Source organism: Rattus norvegicus, chromosome 1, assembly GCF_036323735.1.
Source record: "Rattus norvegicus strain BN/NHsdMcwi chromosome 1, GRCr8, whole genome shotgun sequence".
Taxonomy (NCBI): Eukaryota; Metazoa; Chordata; class Mammalia; order Rodentia; family Muridae; genus Rattus; species Rattus norvegicus.
In genome coordinates this window covers 46,132,551-46,151,431 of record NC_086019.1, presented here as the reverse complement: position 1 = coordinate 46,151,431, position 18,881 = coordinate 46,132,551, and the positions used below count along the sequence as shown (strand labels likewise).

Here is an 18,881-nt window from a genome sequence, read left to right as displayed (position 1 = left end):
ATCACTGACATTCTCTTAACTCGTCTCAAAAATTTTACCAAGAATTTTAGTCTTTAAAAGCCATATTTTCAAGAGTCAGGGCTGGTAGCAGATGTCACATTTTTGGGAATTCCAGACTGGACTTTCAAAGGCAAAGGCTGAGTCACTACTTCATACTGAAGGACTCAGGACAAAGTAATCCAAAGGCAAAGGGGAAACGGAATATGTAATTATAAAACAACAAAACAAAAAATGACTTATAATAAAAATAAACTATGATCAACATAGTTGCCCTTTTTAAAGGCATGTTTATCTTTTTTCCCATTAAAACATACTTTAAGGGGCTGGGGATTTAGCTCAGTGGTAGAGCGCTTACCTAGGAAGCACAAGGCCCTGGGTTCGGTCCCCAGCTCCGAAAAAAAAAGAACCAAAAAAAAAAACAAAAAACATACTTTAATTACATTTATTCGTGTGTGAGTGTATACACGTGCCAGCAGAAGTCAGACAACAACTTTCAGGAGTTCTCTCCTACCATGTGGGTCAGATCATCTGCCTTGACAGCAAGTGGCTTTTACCTACTGAGTTATCTCTGACTGACCATTTTCTATTTTAAAATATTTTAATATGGAAAATCTGTAATGTTTTAAAAAACAGAAAGAAGGAAGAACAACATATGTATAATCTGACAGCACAGCATTCATCCAAAACCAGGAATGTAAGATGGGCCAACAAGTCTTGTCATTAAACTCACATGCTTCTGGAGGTAGACAATAATCTAATGGACTAACAGTCTAAAATAGAGGAAGATATAGTGAGGACTGTAACAGCACACAGAAGAGTGTGCAATTCTGTCCATCTGTCTCTGAATTAAAAAAACCTAAAACATTCTTCAAAGTACAAGATATTCAAAGAGGGGATACTTATTTTCCTAATACCCTAACCTAAAGCAGTTTGAGTAGCAGATTTGACATTTAGCATGTGACTCCTGGTGGCACAATCCCCAGAGTCAAAAATTATAAGTAAAAATGGCTATCAACACTATTATAGGGGTTGGGGATTTAGCTCAGTGGTAGAGCGCTTGCCTAGCAACCGCAAGGCCCTGGGTTCGGTCTCCAGCTCCGAAAAAAAAAGAAAAAACAAAAAACAAAAACAAAAACACTATTATAACAACAACATGAATTTTGATGTTTTATAGCTAGACATCCTTCCTATGGGCTATAAGCACTATCATATGAATTATAATTAAATTAAGAATCCTATTTTTCAAGTATAGTAAATGCCTAAAGATAGTATCACAGTTTTGAAGGCTACTTAAAAGGAAAATATTTTAGAATCTAAGTTCAAAATTCCATTTGTAGCAAAAAATAAACATCATCTTTCCCTATAAATATTATTTAAAGAACTTTATTTAAGTCACAAAAACCTGTGTACATAAAAGTCCTTTCAGTCAGCAAATGTGTGCCTCCTTTCCAAATCCTTGGAATGAGAGGGTTAAAAGTACACAGTTCTGGCCAAGGTCAAATACATGTCCCCTTCTGCAGCCCCTCCCTGACAGCAGCTGAAAACTCTGGACTAAACAAAACTATCTGGCGACTCAAAAGTAAAAGAGCAGGCCAGAAGACAGCCAAAGAGCAGTGCACCCAACGTAAGCATAGGAACCAGCAGAGGCCTAACCTGTGGCCAATCAGGATATCAGACAAAAGGATGCTGGAAGATGGGAAGGAGAAGAGGGAGAAGGCAAGGACAGAATCTTTTCTATCTGCTTCTGTTTCTTTTTTACTGGCTCTAACATGGGCTGGAAGGCTGTGGTTTACAACACACCTGTAATCCCAGCACTCAGGAGACAGGCAGTTGGATCTCTGATTTCCAGGCCAGCCTGGTCTACAGACTGAGTTGCAAAATGGCCATGGATACATAAAGAAATCTTGTCTCATAAAAGGAAAGAGGAAAGGAAGGGGAGGAAAAAATAATGTCTAATAAGAATGTGAAAACTCATTCTCTGTCCCTGTCCTCTCTCTCTGTCTCCCTGTCTCTCTGTCTCTCTCTGTCTCCATCTCTCTGCCTCTGTCTCTGTCTCTGTCTCTGTCTCTCTCTCTCTCTGACATATCTGAAATACACAAACGCACACCAGGTAATTTGTCTACAATGTAAGAGGAGGCGTTACAGGAAGTGGGAAGGGTATAGAAGGTGAGTGCCATCTCTCCAGTCCTCTTATTTCTTATGTATAAGTGTTCTTATGTATCTTAGAAATAACAAAAATGGGGGGCTGAAGACATAGATGGCTCAGTGGTTAAGAGCAGTGACTGCTGTTCCAGAAGTCCTGAGTTCAATTCCCAGCAACCACATGGTGGCTCACAACCATCTGTAATGAGATCTGATCCCCTTGTCTGGTGTGTCTGAAGAGTTACAGTGTTCTTGCATACATAAAATAAACAAACAAATCTTTAAAAAATAATAGAAATATCTAATACATTAAATAATAAGCAAACATTTTTATTTATCACAATAACCTAAACATAAGAACTAAATACAAAAACATTCAAAAAATTGTCAATTAGATAAAATAAACATAAAAAATTTTCTAAAAGCAAAACAAACCCTACCATCTCTCCCTCTCCCAGCCCATAAAATGTCACCCTATGTACTCAAAGTCAGCATCGAACTTGTAGCAATCCTCCTATCTCCGTGCCATCAAACCCTGCTTCAACAGAAAAGATGAAGCACAATGATCAATCTTCAGCAACACTTCATCAGACCTGTTGACTACTTAATCAGGACACATACTAGATTTTTGGATTGTAAGCCACACTAAGTATTTTTTAACTATTTTTATTCCATGTGTAAGAGTGGTTTGCCTGTGTACAGACGGGACACTGTGTGCACCTGGTGCCTGTGGAGGCCAAAGAGGGCATCGGATACCATGTAACTGGAGTAAGGAGTAAGCACACAGACTCTGCAGGAGCATGTGCTCTTAGCTCCCTTACCATCTCTCCAGCCCCAAGAAATTAAGTATTTTCTGAAAGACAATGCTATAGCCCACAGCTATCAAAAGGTAGGATTAAGAAGTTACAAGATAAAGAAAACATTAAATTGTCTAGGTAATACTACTCGCTCAAAGCAAAATCTCTCAAATAACCTTCAAGGCCAGCGCAGTCTAGTTCTACAACAGCCACGGCTACACAGAGAAACCCTGTCTCAAAACACCTCCTCCCCCCAAAAAAGAGATTAACAAATATAAAGTAGCACAAAAGTACAGTGGTACCAAACAGGATGTTGTGTATTGAGACAAATGTGGAAAGTGAATCCCTCTTACATCTAAAATCTTAACCTAATGCCAGCATTTTTACAAACACCCGGAGCTATCTCCTTCCCTCCCCAGCTACTCTGACCTCACATTAAACAACAGCCATGAAAGTTGTTTTATCTTTTTTCCATATCATCCACAATGACTAATATTTACCTAAATACATACACATAGACCCTAAAAGTAATTAGATAGCCAAAATTTGCTAGCAGAATGAATTTACTTAACTTCTTTATGACTAAATTCACTTGAATGCAGATTGACTTCAGTCAAAGATGTGTAATGCCAAAGCCATGGGAACTGGTATAAATTTCTTCCTGTATTATTTTAACTTTCAAAAACTTGGTACTCTGCTCTGGTAGGACTAAAGGCTTTCCAGTCACTCACCAACATGAGGATACAAATGGGAGAGAAGGAAAGATCACTGCACCACAATGCTTTCCTCAAGTAATCACTAACATCATCTGTGATGTTTTATAATAAAATAATCTGGGGGAAGTAGGCAAGGTGGCTCGCAAAAGTGCTTTCCATGTAGCCTGATAACATGAGTTCAGTCCCTAGAACACACATACAGATGAGAAAACTCCACAACTTGTCCTCTGGTCTCTCCATGTGAACCGTGGCACCACAGCTTATATCTGACTGCCACGTGCACTGTGAGTTTTTACTCCCTCTTGTAGTCATATAGAAAGCCTTATAGTCAAACTCTAAAATAAGAATCCATTTTAGAAAAAGTGTTTTTTAGTTTTTGTTTTGAGACAGGGTCTCTCCTAGCCTTGAACTAGTTTATGCAGACCAATCTGGTCTTTGAATTCACAGAGATTTGCTTACCTCTGTCTCCCAGGTGATAGGATTAAAGGTATATGCCATAATGCCCAACTTGAAAGCTTTAAAAACATAAGTGATTTATGCAAAACTGAAGAAAAGATCTCTACTAAATTAAAGAAAGACTAGAAGCCAGTGTAAAATGACAGCAGCAAGTCAAAGGAGAAGGAATGTATACAGAGTCGAGATTTAATAAGCCAAATAAAAAGGATGGGAGGCTACGGAATATGTTAAAAAGCAGTTCGCTGGGTTTTACTCTCAAGAAGATGGAGGAAACCCCCATTTTCTGTGTCAGAATTTAGGAATATGGCTTTACTTCCCAAGTAAACTGAGGTAAAAAGCAAGAAGTGAGTTGAGGAAAATGTAGATTAGGCTGACAGCAAAATGACTGCAAAGTATCTAGACAAGGTAGGACTGAATAAAACACAATCAAAAGAGGCGGTAGTCATTCCTGAAGAGGCAACAGACGCGATAAAGAAATGCTGAGCACTAGCGGGACGTTAAAACAAGAGCCACAGATCTTCAGATCAAACTTTCAGAGGTGCGAAGATCCAATATGAAGACCTGAAAGAAACAGCTGCAGGCGAGAACACTTTTCAGATCTGAGGCACCTCGCAGGTGAGTGTCAGCCATGCTAGGGCCACTCAACCACCTTCTCCTTCAGAATGGCCTGTGAGGGTGGTTGGCATCTGAATTTTCTCCATTTGTAAGGTGACAACTAAATTAAAACTTTTATAGAAGCACATCAAATATGTTGTCGGCTCATGCTTCACACAGTCTTTTGGCTCACAGAAGTGTTTTAAGTTTCCAAGGCAAAACTAGACAAGTATGGAGGCCCATGCCTGTAACCCCAGTATGGGGAACAGAAACAGGGAGCGAGTTCAAGGTAGCTGGGCTACAGAGCAAACCCTTGGCTAAACAACAAACGGGGCTGGCAGGAGCATTCAAGCGCTTCCAAAGGATCCAAGTCAATTCCCAGAACGTGAATGGCCACTCACAAAAGCCGAGGTGCAACTGATACACAGACGTACATGCAGATAAAACACCCATACACATAACATAAAAATAACTAAGTACTATAAAAACATGAACAAAACACAAACAGAAAGAAAACAAGTCTATCCACTTGGAACCATGTAAATGTACACAATGAATTGGTCCCTAGGAAAGATGGATTGGGGAAACATACTATGCGATGGTGTCAACCTAATAACCAAACACAACTTAACCAAAAACTTAAAGGAGTTTGTGAATCTACTTACCACATAACTTGATAAAATTCACCTAAACATGAATTTTATGCAATCCTCAACTAGGCTTTAGAACTCAAAACCCTTTACAATAAGTCCATTTACAATAAGAAACACTGACTGAAATTGTTAAAATACACGAACTCTGCCTTTCTTCCCAAAACTAAAGGACACACTATTTTGAGTCTGGACAAAGTATTACAAATAAACAGCATGCTAGAAAATGCTGTGGAACTTTTATATTTATAAAGCTATCAATCCCTGCACTCCTACTACTTCCAGAAGTCTTCAAAATTAACCACTGTTAAAGGCTGGCAGGATGCCTTCCAAACTTTCCACATGTATGTACTTTCTTATGTATGTGCATGTTCAGTATGTGTGGTATGGTGGTTTACACAGACCCATATCACCATTAGGAGGTATGGCCTTGTGTAGTCTTGGGGTTGGGAGCTTTGAGGCCTCTTTTGCTCAAGCTTCACCCAATGTAGCTGACAATCTTCTTAAGCTGCCGGCTGATCCAGATGAAAACTATCAGCTCCTTCTCCAGCACCATGTCTGCCTGCTTGCCACCATGAAGATAATGGGCTAAACCATTAGCCCCAATTAAATATTTTCCTTTATAGCTCCTGTGATCATGGTATCTCTTCACAGCAATAAAACCTCAACTAAGACATGTGTGAATGTCTATGAATATGAAACAGATATGTTACACATCCTAGTAAAAATTACATTATTTCTGTTTAGGGTTGAGTTTCTCAAAAGCTTTTGCTAGACTTAGTAAAACCTTGGTAATAGTGACCAAAGTTAATATTGGTCTAAAATACTTAATGTTCAAACATTGTTACTGTCTATCAATGAACAATCTTGGTCAACTCTCCTTCAATTTGGAAAATATGCACAACATCATCTACCAAATTCTTTTGAACTAAATGTCTGTAACTTTTACCTATTACTAAAATATGGAAAAATACCAAGAGGCTTTCCAGGACAAGATACTCACAATTACACTACATGTTTCCATGTTTTATCTTGGAAAACTGCCTTTCCTTCATGGTTTCCTCTAAACACCAAATTCTATAAATAATATTCTTTAGCTTTCCAAATGCTTTATAAAATTATTAGATTATATCAAACATCAAACCAAGTAAAAGTAGCTAAAAGCTACTATTACCTCTATTTTCTAAAAGAATCAACTAAATGTAGGTTAAAAAGAAAGATTACAAACATATTCACTGGGATGAATAACTAAGTGATCCTCCACCAGGGTCTTGTCTAACTGTACTGAGTGGTAGGCCACATCTCTCCTTGCATAACTGATATTCTGTCCCAACTTCCTTTGACAGCAGCCACATTTTTTAAAAAAGACCCATCTTGGACAGGTGTGCTAACACACACCTAGACTCTAGCAGTCAGGAGGTAGAAGCAAGTGAATCTCTTGAGTTTGAAGACCCTGGTCTACACAGTGAGTTCCTGACCAGCAAGAATACCTAGTGAGACTGTCACTTAAAAAAAATAATCCATCCCATTAAACAAGAACAGTGAATTACATAAGTGTATAAATGTAGCTGGGCATGGTGGTTCACAGATTTATAGTTCCAGTCCTGAGGAGGCTGAGGCAGGAAGTTAGCTGCATAGTGGTGAGCTCCACCTTGAGTACAGAGACAGACAAATGAGACTAAGAAGAAAAACAGGCTACTAATTTGTACTAATTCAGCTACTCAGAAGTTATGTAGCCTAAATAAAGTGTGAGATCTCACCCTCCAGTCCACTGAATGACATCAATTATAAGCACACTATAGATCAGTTCTCAGTCTGTAGGCTGTTACCCCTCAGGGGTCAAATGAACCTTTTACAGAGGTCACATCAGATATCCTGCATATCAGATATTTACATTACAATTCCTAACAGTAGCAAAAGTTATAGTTATGAAGTAGCAATGAAAATGATTTTATGGCTGGGGTCTCCACACCATGAGGGACTGTGTTAAAGAATCACAGCATTAGGAAGGCTGAGACCCGCTGCTGTAGAGAATAGAAGCCAGGGTTCTCAGTATGAGGGAAAGTGAACACATATGGACTTTGGGAAGGTCTGATGATGGCTTTGTACATGTGTCTAGAACTGTTTGTAAGTGTGTAAAATAAAATATCTAGCTTGATCTGACAACACACATATAGCTACCAAAAGAAGCTTGGGCATCTTGGAGAAATGGCCAGTGAAGGTTTGGGAAGAAATATCTCACTGTGTTAGAAAATAGGGGACTATTCCAAAAACTGACCAGCATTTATCAAAGTGCCCACGGTCAGCTTGAAGAAGCTCCGATGGGTTAAAACGAATTGTGGGAGATCTTTAAAGGCCAATGAATAAAAAAGAATTCATGAGTTTAGTTTACAATGCATACAACTATATGAGACAAGAAAAAGCTCTCATGGATGCAAAGAAATAAACACAACGAACTTAAAAAATACACTTAATTATATTACTACTAACCAACCCAGACAAGAAATAAATGTATGCTCAAACAAGTAGGCAAAATTTTGGTGATTTTTTTTTATATTTTCATCAAAATATCTCCCCAATAAGAGACATGGTACACGGGCTAGAGAGATGGCTCAGTGGTTAAGAGTATTGACTGCCCTTCCAGAGGTCCTGAGTTCAATTCTCAGCAACCACATGGTGGCTCACAACCATCTGTAATGGAATCTGATACCCTCTTCTGGTTTGTCTAGGACAGCTACAGTGTACTTATATACATTAAAAAAAAAATCTTAAAAAAAATTTTTTTTAAAAGAGAGACATGGTACAAAGGTAAAGAAAGCAAAGAAACCTGTAGCCAAGAGCCCCCATTCCTGCTAATGACACAGACGGTCATAAGTGAGGATGCGCAATGTTACTTTTGAAGGACTCCAGACAAAGATGCAGAACATGAACCTATGCAGCAGACAAGACAATATGGAGAGAATTCTAAATTGTCCTGCTGTCATCCAATACTACCACCTCAAGCTCATAGAAAAGAACCAGTAACTATTTCAAATTTAAAAAGGTGAGACAATTATTAAGACATGATAATAGAATTATTCTGTAAGAACGACTATGAGTACGAAGTATAATGAAATTTGGAAAAGATTTCCAACAATAATTTCATCAATATTGAACAAACCAGTAACATTGTAGTATGATTAGGCAAATATCCTTTTAAAGGAAAATAAAGAGCTATTCAAAGGTAACTGGCACTCTGGATTAGAATTTACTCTCAAATATTCAGGAAAAATTGTGTTTGTGTGTTACGTGTAGAAAGTACATGTGTTTAACACAAAGACTCTTGGGCTGGAAAGATGGCTTAGCAGTTAGAGTACTGCTCTTCAGAGGGCTCAGGCTCAATCCTCAGCACCCACACAGTGTTTCACGGTCATCTCTAACTCCAGTGCCAGGGGACCCGGCACTCTCTTCAGACTCTGTCAGGTACCCACTCAATGCATTCATACAGGCAAAGCACTCAAATACCTAAAATAATAAAAAAGAATAAAGTTTGCACCTAGGTCTTTTTTTTCCTTCCAGCTTTCCAATGGGTATGGTTCAAATAATTAAGAAAAACTGAACTGTATATAGACATGACGCCAATAAAGTCACTAAAGAGCAATGGGTCCCTTGGCAAAGGCCTGCTGCAGATGGTCCTTTAGTCCCTCACCATTATACCCCATGGGTGGGTTACTGGATGAGTTTGGACTCTAAGCCTCTGGAACCCTTCAAGACAAGCAGAGTCCTTTGAGCAGAACCTGTAAGCTATGGCTTACTGGCGGCCAGCTTTCTGAAATTGAGCCAGGACATGGTTCGTCTGTAAAAGTCAACTCAGAACCTTTCAATTTACAAATTTCTGAGCAGCTCTGTCTTTGTTCTCTGCAGAAATGGGACATTCAATTCTATCCTCAGAAAGTATTAACTATCATGGGCAAGAAGAAAAATGCCAAAAGATCTAGACCTTTATGGAAGTTTGTAACTACGATCCCTCTTACCCACAAGGTACACTGTGGGTATCCTCTTGAACAAAACTGTTGTCAAAAAGGATGTCTTTAGAGACCCAGCTAGGAAACACAAGGGAGAGGCCAAGGTCAAGCCTGAAGAATGATACAAGATAAGGAACAACAAATAGGTTTTTCCAAAATTGTTACTTTTAGGTGTATTTTTGTTTCCATCATTAAAAATTAAAAAACAAAAACAAAAGAACCCAAAGGGCGAGGATATCTGTATAGGGCTAAATCACACCTGTCTGTTTCTGTTCAGTACTTCAAAGTGCTTTTCACAGGGTCAACCTCAGTTTCCCATCTGCACATGAACAGCACCCTCCTAGCCTTTCACACTGTTCTAAAGAGTGGCTGAAAATTACTAACTTTTTGGGAAAAGGAAGAGTTTAACACAATAAACACAAGCATCCCTCCATAACTGTGGCCTCTGCATCAATGACTTCAACTACCGCTTAAAAATCATCAGGGAAACTATTCATTCAGAACACATAGAGGCTTTTCCTATTATTCCCTAACCAATACTATTTCGTAAATGCATGGTGTTTACACTGTATTCAGTATTAGACGTAATCTAGACATAACTGTAAATTATAGGAATATGAGAATAGGTTATATGCAAATCATATGCCTTTTTCTGTAAGAGACTTAAACATCTAAGAACTGAGTATCTGCAAAGGAGGAGAGGATGTTGTCCTGAAATCAATCCCCTCAGACCTCCAGGGATGACTATTATAAAAGTCACTCATTTTTATAAAAGTTCTAAAAAAAATGTGAACTAGACATTTCCAACAAAGTGAACAGGTGTTATAAAGATAATTTAATATATAGAGGTTTTGTCTGCAAAATTTTTAACTTGAATTTAATATTTATGTTAAAGGGAGAAAAGATTAAATAAAAATTACTTCGTGGCTAACAGCCGAGCTCAGTGTTGAGGAGCTCACCATGCCCAAGGCCCTAGGCTCAGTCTGAAGAAATAAAATTTCTGGGAGGATTTTTACTGAACACTTGAACTACTTGATTAATCCCAATGCTGTGTCAACTTTATGGCATCAAAACCACATTAGTACATTAAAGAAAGCCATTGAGGCAGTTTGGGGCAATCTTTCTTTCCAGTGTCACCATGCAGAGGTGTCTACCGTATTCCCAAGCTGTACACACAAAAGTATGTGACTTCAAGAGTTTTGTCCTTTGGCTGTAGGGAAGAAAAGGACCTCTAAGGAACACACCAATTTCAGAAGGTGTTAGATCAAGGGAAATATTTTAAATAAAAATCGACTACTTTTCCAAAACTTAAGCTTTTGTTGCCCATTAACAGACGTTACCCATGGAGTAACTCTATCTCAATTACAGAAGAACTGACCCTTAAAACTGCAGCTTATGGGGTTGGGGATTTAGCTCAGTGGTAGAGCGCTTGCCTAGGAAGCACAAGGCCCTGGGTTCGGTCCCCAGCTCTGAAAAAAAGAACCAAAAAAAAAAAAACCCAAAAAACAAAAAACAAAAAACAAAAAAAAAAAAAAAAACAAAACTGCAGCTTATAATAGCTGTTATTTTTAAAAAATAAATGAAGGAATTTTTTAAATAATGTCAATAATTTTCAAATAAGATTCAGCAGCATGGTCATATACCCCACTCTTGGGACAACTGGCCACCTCCCTGCTGAGTCTATAGCCAGCCCTGCAGGGGCAGAGCAATCTGGTTCTAGGAGGTTAGCACTTGGGCTGGCCAGCAGAACTGGGCCTAGAAAGAAAGATCCCAGAAGCCAAGAATGCTGGAACCAAGGGCCTGCCTGTCTGCCTGCCTGCCTTGCCTGCCTGGCTCTGCAGGAAGGCTGAGGAGAAAAGGGCACAGGAACATAACCTCTGAGAGGAGTCTTTTGTTTTTCTGGTTATCACCATATCTAAGAAGATAGGCAACTTCCTGGTATAAGGTAAACAGTCACTAAATAACTAACAATACATCAAAGAATGCAATCATAGCCCTTTCAAAATCAAACTATAGAAGTGGCAAACAAGGTAAGGTGCAGGCTGCAAGCACTTGCTTGACACACATTCCCTCATCAGTGCTGTCTCAGAGAAGATACGCCATCTATTTCTCACTCCTAGCTCATGATCCACAGTGGGTACACTTATAAACCATTCCTACACCTTTACTTGGTTTTACGAGTTTAATAAAATGAAATACATGCATAAAATGTAAATCACAAAGACCAAACACCATGTTTCCCATCAAGTTTGAGACAGATCTTGTAAGCAACCCCAGGCTACAGAATACTGTTCACCAGTCCTAACTTCTTTAAATTCAGACATCTGCACCATAACTTACCCCTCTATTAGAAAAATATAAAATCTGATTTAGTTTGTTTCTCTACTCCTATAGCACACCTCATTAATTTATTTCCAACCATTAAATTATGAGGTAAGTAGGTCATATTAAAATTGATATCAAAAATGTAGTGAAATTATGTAGTACAGAATGCAAGTAAATTTAATGCAATCTATGGCACATGCTCATTAAGTCCAGTAACTTCTTCCCCATTTTAAAGATATAGCAACATTTCTTATAAAGCAATTAAGTTTTATTCCCTAGATGATCTTTATAAAAGTACTAATACGTTGTAAGTGGCAAATTCTATCTGCTTCCCAAGTACTACCCATACATACAAGCAATACAGAATTTCACTACCACAGTATACCTAACATTTCCCCAGAGCCTGCCTTATGCGGGCACAGTCATCTTACTATGCTTCTTGTGTCCATGCTGCTGGAAAGCAGTCTGTACAAGCAGGAGTAGAGGCACAATCCTGAGAGAGAGGAGTAGAGAAAGATGTTGAGAAAACAAAAACAGACAAAATGAGCTCACTAGAGTCTGAGCTCAGCCAGTGTTCAAGGTCATGGTTGATTACATTTTCGTCATAAATACTATGAGTTAGAAACTGTCCATTAACAGCAAATCTGGCCCTAGAAAGAGATATCTGAAATCACATATGGAAGTAATGAAATCATCATTAATTCTAAATTATGTACTGCAAATGATCATAAAATATGACTGACTGTTCAGGAAAGTGAAGATATACAAGTCCCTTAAATATCAACAGAATTACTCTAACAAACCTAATGCTAGTCTAGAACATATGAATTTCAAGTGACAACTTTTTGTGATCCTGTATTGTTGAGATTATATACACTCAAATCATACAGTATCAAAAATCTACTCAATCTGAGTCACTCTTATAGTCTAAATTTTATTACTGTAAGAATAGAACTGTTTAATTATTTTACAGCAGTAATCCAAAATACCTTGAACACAATTACTACCCAACATAAAACTATGATCTGCCCTAACTGAAACCCTCAGCAGAGAACTACCCCTTGCATTTCACCCCATACTTTGGTGAAAATTAAAAATAAAAGAGTTCTGACTTAAAATTTTCACTTAATCTATATTTCTACAATGTCCTAAAAATTACGTTTAAAGCAATATTTAGACGTATTTGTTCCTCGTAAACATAACTGTATTCAATTAAGTCAAAGAGTTCCCACTAACCGAATACTCAAGTACAAGAAAAGAAAATCCCTTCTGTATTTTAAAAGCAAATGTGCAGAAACGTTAGCTACCATCACCAGCTACCAAGTATAGCATCCTTCCCCGTTTGCTTGAGACAGACAGGCCTGTGGCTCTACAGTGTACTCTACAGTGCCCTGTGCACTGAGGATCTGAAGCAATGCTGGCACTGTTCTCACTGAGCCTGTATCGGCAGTAAAGACTAAGTGCTTAAAAGTCAAGTCATCATCGCATGCGAAGTACAGAATGCTATAAGACAACTGAATGAAACCTAAATTCATAATTCTCAACAAGATTGTTATTCCTCCCATATGAGAAATTGATAAGCTAAAGACAGAGTTGGATGCCACCAAGAGAGAGAGAGAGCTACACGGCACCTAGTCAGTAAAAGCAGAGCTGCTGCTGAAGGACGGACTCCGAGTGCTCCACACAGCAGTTACACAGCTTCCACTAAGAGCAGGGCCAAGTCAGGAAGCACAATCTACGCCACTGGAGCGAAAGAAGGATTGTTAGTGAGGGCTTCCTTAATTTAAAGCACTAAGTATGTTCCGTCTTTAAATAATTTTCAACAACATGGAAAGAAATCTACAGCCTGATTCTATTAACCAAACCATACTAGTCCCCTACAAAACAAGACAACAGAGAAAAGGTAACACAGCTCTAAAAGATGAAAATAAAGAGAAATGTTCTGCAAATGCTTCCCATCAGTGTTTTTTCCTGAGCCATAGAGCAAAAGTTTACAAACCTAAAGCAAATGTTTCATGTTATTCTACACGTTTCATGCTTCAACCAACCCATGGCTACTACTAGATACTGATGGGAAGGTTATAAGAAGTTCTGTAGTTATTTATACAAACCACCCCTCAGAATACAAAGCTGGAAGTGAAATGTATACTAAGAAAATGTATTGGATATTAGAGCGAGTCTTCCAAGTGTGTATCTTTCAGAGAAAGATAGCCAATTAACCAAAGAATGCCAAAGTCAGAAGACCGCCACAGACACCCTAACAAGGATAACCAGGGCCAGATATGCTGCACGAGCCTGTGACCTCACTTCAAACATAGGGGATGTAAAGGCAAAAAGTCTTCTAAATTCTAGACTAGCCTCCTCTACATACAGTTCCAGCTGAGGTAGCCAATGCTCTACGTCAAAAGCCTACTATTGGTAGACTACCAATACTCTATCTTAAAAAGATTGGTCGATTTTTAGAAAGATGATAAAAGAATCTTGTCAGAATTTAGAAACCAAGGTAAATCTAAGACTTAGCCTGTAACGAATCTTCCAGCATTTTAAATCCATAGATGTCCTACTGCCTACTCAGCCCATTCAGAGCAAGAAAAATGAAGTATGTTATGGACCAAGTGGTCTACACTACCATAAGCAGCTATTAAAAACCAGCTACAAAAATCCATCGCCAACAAAGATCTTACTATGTTAAAGAGTTACTAAGAATTTTTTGATGTGTGAAAAATATACTAGTTTTTTTTAATTTTTAAATTAAATGACTAATAAATACTTAACTAATAATTCTCCTCCTCTAGTTTTGTCCAGACATAACCACTGCTAACCCACTCTTACACTTTTCACGTATTACCTTAAACAGTGAGTTTTAAATTTTCTTCCCCAATTGCACTGACATTTTCTAAAGAAGGTATTTATCATATAAAGCCATTCCCTTCCCTTTCCCTTTTCAAAACCAAGGCATGAGAGAGGAGGCCCCTATTAGGCCTCCAGATAGTAGCCTTCGGCACAGTATACATAGCTGCTCACATGCAGATGCTCCCACACTCAGGGCAGTCCTGCCATTAGGCTGTCCTTCTCAGTAGGTGAGGACTCCAAGTCTCTGTAAGAACTGACTAAGCAAACAGAGTCCTTCACACTGACTAATTCCACATCATTCCATCTGCTTTAGCTGCTCCCCTCACACTCTGATCCTCATGAGTCTTCTAAAGTAAGAACAAACTTTCTCTCACTGTATCAGAACTGACAATAAAGGCCATGGGACTAAACCTCATTCAGCTAAGGATAATGAGGAGGAATTTACTCCAAAATTCTTGAACAAAGGCTCTCCTGATATAATAATCTTTAATATAGTGGTGAAGGACAGAGAAGCCCTTTGAGAAATTAGGAGGAAGATGATAGATGATAACTCAGACTGAAATTCATTCACAGTTTGCAGATTAATTTTAAATAAATAAAAAAACTGTATTCTTAGCTTCACAATCTCTAGCATGCTATTTCCAAGTTAATGTTCTCTGCTGAATATAAAGTAAGACTGAGAATTATATAATTATATAGGATATAATTATAAGGCCTGAGAATTAGCAAGCCTTTGCTAACATTTCTTATTCTAAACATCTATTTGTTTTGCTTTTGTTTCAGATAGGATTGTGCAATATGGCTTAGTCTGGTGTAGAACAAAGTATATAGCCCAGACCAGCCTCAAATTCAGAGCAATCCTCCTGTCTCAACCTCTTAGGTGCTAGAATTACAAAGTGTGTATCAGGACACCCAACTTTCATATTTTAAGCATTTGAAGGTTTAAAAATGTCTTGCTACCAAATAGTAATGATACTTTTTTGAGCTAGCCAGGAGTGTGCCACACACCTGTAATCCCAGCACTCAGGAAGCTGAGACATCAGTAAGACCCTGTCTCAACAATACTAATAATAGTTATTATTACCATGAGCTAAATGTTGATGCTTTAAAAGCCAAATTCACTGTGAGCACTTGAAAACATGATTTCCTCCCAAGCCTGTAATCAGACTCCTTCTCTTTTTTGTACCTTGCAAAACCCGACTTAATAGAACAGTAATGAATGAGCTACTCCAGTGCTCAATTGCATTAACAAAACATGCACCACAGCAGCCATATATGCAAAACGTTAGAATCAATTTTTTCTTTTCTACATTAACCAAGGCTATACATTCTGTGCTTAAACAAAAGTATACAGAACCAAGCCTGGTGCAAGCCTATATAATCCTGCTACCAGAGAAGCTGAGGCAGGAGTATCAAATAATAAATACAACTCGTGCCTGGACTACAGAGTGAGCTCAAGTGTTACCAGCCTAGGCAATCTTAGTGAGGACCTCTCCCAAAATAAAGAGGACTGGGACATCTATCTCAGCTGTGGACCCTTGCCTACAACTTCCAGTCTAGGGTACTTCTCCTCAACTTTGAGTCCATCCTCTACTTTTAAACTAACTCCACTTCAAACTGGTAACATCCTATCAAGATAGAAGGTAAAGTAGTAGTAGTCTAAGTAGTCTGAAATCCTCAGGGAAACAGGAAGAGAGGGAAGCAGTGCTACAGTGACGGCTGCTCCAGAAGACACACACCATCAGCCCTTATCCTTCCAACACAGCCCACCTCACAGTTCCTTCTCCACACTACCCTTGCGTGCTCTCAGAGCACTAACACTTGTTTACACCTATCATTGTGGGGAGGAGGGCAGACACCTTAGGAATGTCCTAAACAAAGAAGAGAATTAAGCACAGTGGAAAAGGGAAAAGGGATGAGTTCAGTAATTGGGAAATAAGAGGTTTCTTGTTACTGCTGCTGTTTTGGTTTGACAATCTCTCTATTATGGTTCTAGCTGTCCTGGAACTCTCTATGTAGACCAGGCTGGCCCTGAACTCCCAGAGACCCGCCTTCCTCTGCCTTTCTTGAGAACTAGCATCATCAAAGGCATTCACCACCAGGCCCACAGAAGAAAGGACTTCTTTGTAAGTAAAGAACGTGATTATTAGTGCGGTATGCAGCAAATTAAAAGGCAACACGGCTGTTTTCTTATACAGTTACAAAATATTAAAAATAGCTAATTACATTTTCACTAAACTTTTATTCCATATCCTAAATATATATCATTGGGAGGGAGAATTAAGTTTCTTAAGAGGATAACTGTCCATATTATCAGTTATAAATTCACAAGATTTCCAAAAGAATTGGTCAGTATCAGGAAGTTCACCACTACTTAAAGTAATATGCATATTCGAGAACTTTATCTAACTTTCAACAACCCCTTTTGCAGCATTTCCCAATGCTACCTACCATAAACAAAAAACAAAACAAAAGATGAAACTGCAGAAAGGCATTTAAGAGCGCTGTCCCATTTGGACATCCACAAATACTATTTTAAAAACTCATGTGCTTAAGACATTAATAGTCTTATTACTGAGCATTAACACTCCCAAATCAAAAGTTCTGAAAACTATGCTAATTAGTTAGCATGCATTTAAATATGCATGCGTTTCTAAAAGGTACAAGATAACGCTGACCCTGTATTTGCTACATTTAATATCCGAATAGCTATTATTCCTTAAAAAGAAACTGTATGTTTTCAAAGCCTGTCTTCCAATCAGATCAGTAAATTCAGTAAACAGTAAAAAAATGGACACCTACATTAAAAAAAAAATCTGCTTAGCCTGACACGTGAATGAACCCGTGGCAAATGACTCTCCCAGCTTCTTTCCCCCCTTCTGGGTGCACAACGTCTCCCTAATATTCGTCTCTTTATCCCTAACAGATGATCAGAAGAGCAAGCAGAATTTTTTAAAAAGAAAAGGGAGGGAGAGATTGCAGAATGATGTTGCCTCCCTACCAACCATCCAATTAGCGAGGTCCCTGGCTGGCTGGCAAGTCACCTAGTCAACAGAACCTCAATAATAAACACTACGTGTAACGTGACCGCGGATCACCACCCCGTGGGTCCTCTCCAGGGCCTCGCATCCGTGTGTCAGCTTCCTCAGTCACCCGGGAGGACCTGCAGAGTGATGTCCTGCAACAGTTCAGACCCTGCAAGGCCACGGGCTGGGCGCGGGAGCGGGTGGGAGGGAAAGGCCTCTGTGGAACCCACCCGGGAGCGTGGCGCGGCCGCCTCGGGGACCGGCCCTCCCCTGGCCCTCCCTCAGGCCGGCCCGGGGAGGGGCGCGGGACGTTCCCCTCCCCCACGGCCGCCCAGCCACCGTCGCCCAACCCGGGGGAGCTGCGTGCGGCCCGCGCCCTTGCTCAGCACGCGAGCCCCGGGCCTGGCCTGGCGGGGAGGCCGGGTTGCGGTACGAACCTCGCTGTTGAAGGTCTTCACGGCCTCCATGTTGTCTGCGCAGAGGCCCGGGGCCCGGCGAAGGAAGAGGCGGCGGCTGGGCGCGTTGCGTGCGGAAGGGCGGGCGACGGGCCCAGGAGGCCGCGGAGCACGGCTAGCTGGAGACGCTCCTCAGCGCCCGTGAGGTCCCGGCATGGCCGCGGGGCGGGCGCAGCGAGCAGGACCGAGGCCGCCGGGGCGGGTCGGCGGCGGGGGAGGGGCTGGCGCGGCGCCTTCTCTGCTTCTCCGCCCCGCTCGGAAGCGGCCTCCACACTCAAGCTTCGGCCCCCTCCACTCTCCACCCCCTTCTCCTCCTTCCTCTTCCTCCCACGGGCTCCTGTGTCACCTCCCTGCCGCCTAGGCCGCGGGAACCTGCAACGCGCAGCGAAGACACAGGAGGAAGCGCTGACCGCGGCGGCTGCGGCATCCAATATGGCGGACGCGGTCGAGCCGCGCACTCAGAGTCGGCGGCGCCGGCCAGCGCGCCCCCTGGCGACCAGGCCGCGCGAGGCCTGCGGCCGCGCCATACCATCGAGACGGTACAGGCCAGAGAGGCCGGAGTCGCTGCGGCGGGAGAGGGGGACCCGGGCTCTGTGCTGCCCGCGTCCCCGGCTGCGGGAGTGAGCGCTGCGGCGCGGACAGAGGGACTCTCGGTGGCTGGTCCCGCCGGTGAGCGTTGCTCTGAGAAAAACCCAAAGTGCAGGGGAAAGACGGAATGGCGGAAACTACGGTGTCTCCGTTGCTGCTTCCCGGTGGGATGGCGCCTGCCGTGGAGGCGGGGTTGAAGTGCCTTTGAGAACTTTAGCGAGTATTGACTTAGATTCCTCGTCGCCACCGTGTGCCTTGGAGTCCTAGTGGCGGGG

The 18,881-nt window shown here is 40.7% G+C and overlaps 1 protein-coding gene across 17 annotated transcripts in view; it reads right to left on the bottom strand.

Annotated features, from left to right (window-relative positions):
* The window catches only part of Scaf8 (SR-related CTD-associated factor 8), a 188,191-nt gene extending 169,731 nt beyond the window's left edge, over nt 1-18,460 (bottom strand). For 7 of the 17 annotated variants that reach the window (XR_010062890.1, XR_010062896.1, XR_010062898.1 and 4 more), the window contains exon 1: nt 18,001-18,449. Coding sequence is in view for 11 of the 17 variants with exons in the window: in XM_063280845.1 (XP_063136915.1) it covers nt 18,001-18,030 (30 nt within the window). In the remaining 6 variants the exon portion in view is untranslated. 17 annotated transcript variants of the gene reach the window in all.
* Nucleotides 18,461-18,881: the final 421 nt, after the last annotated feature.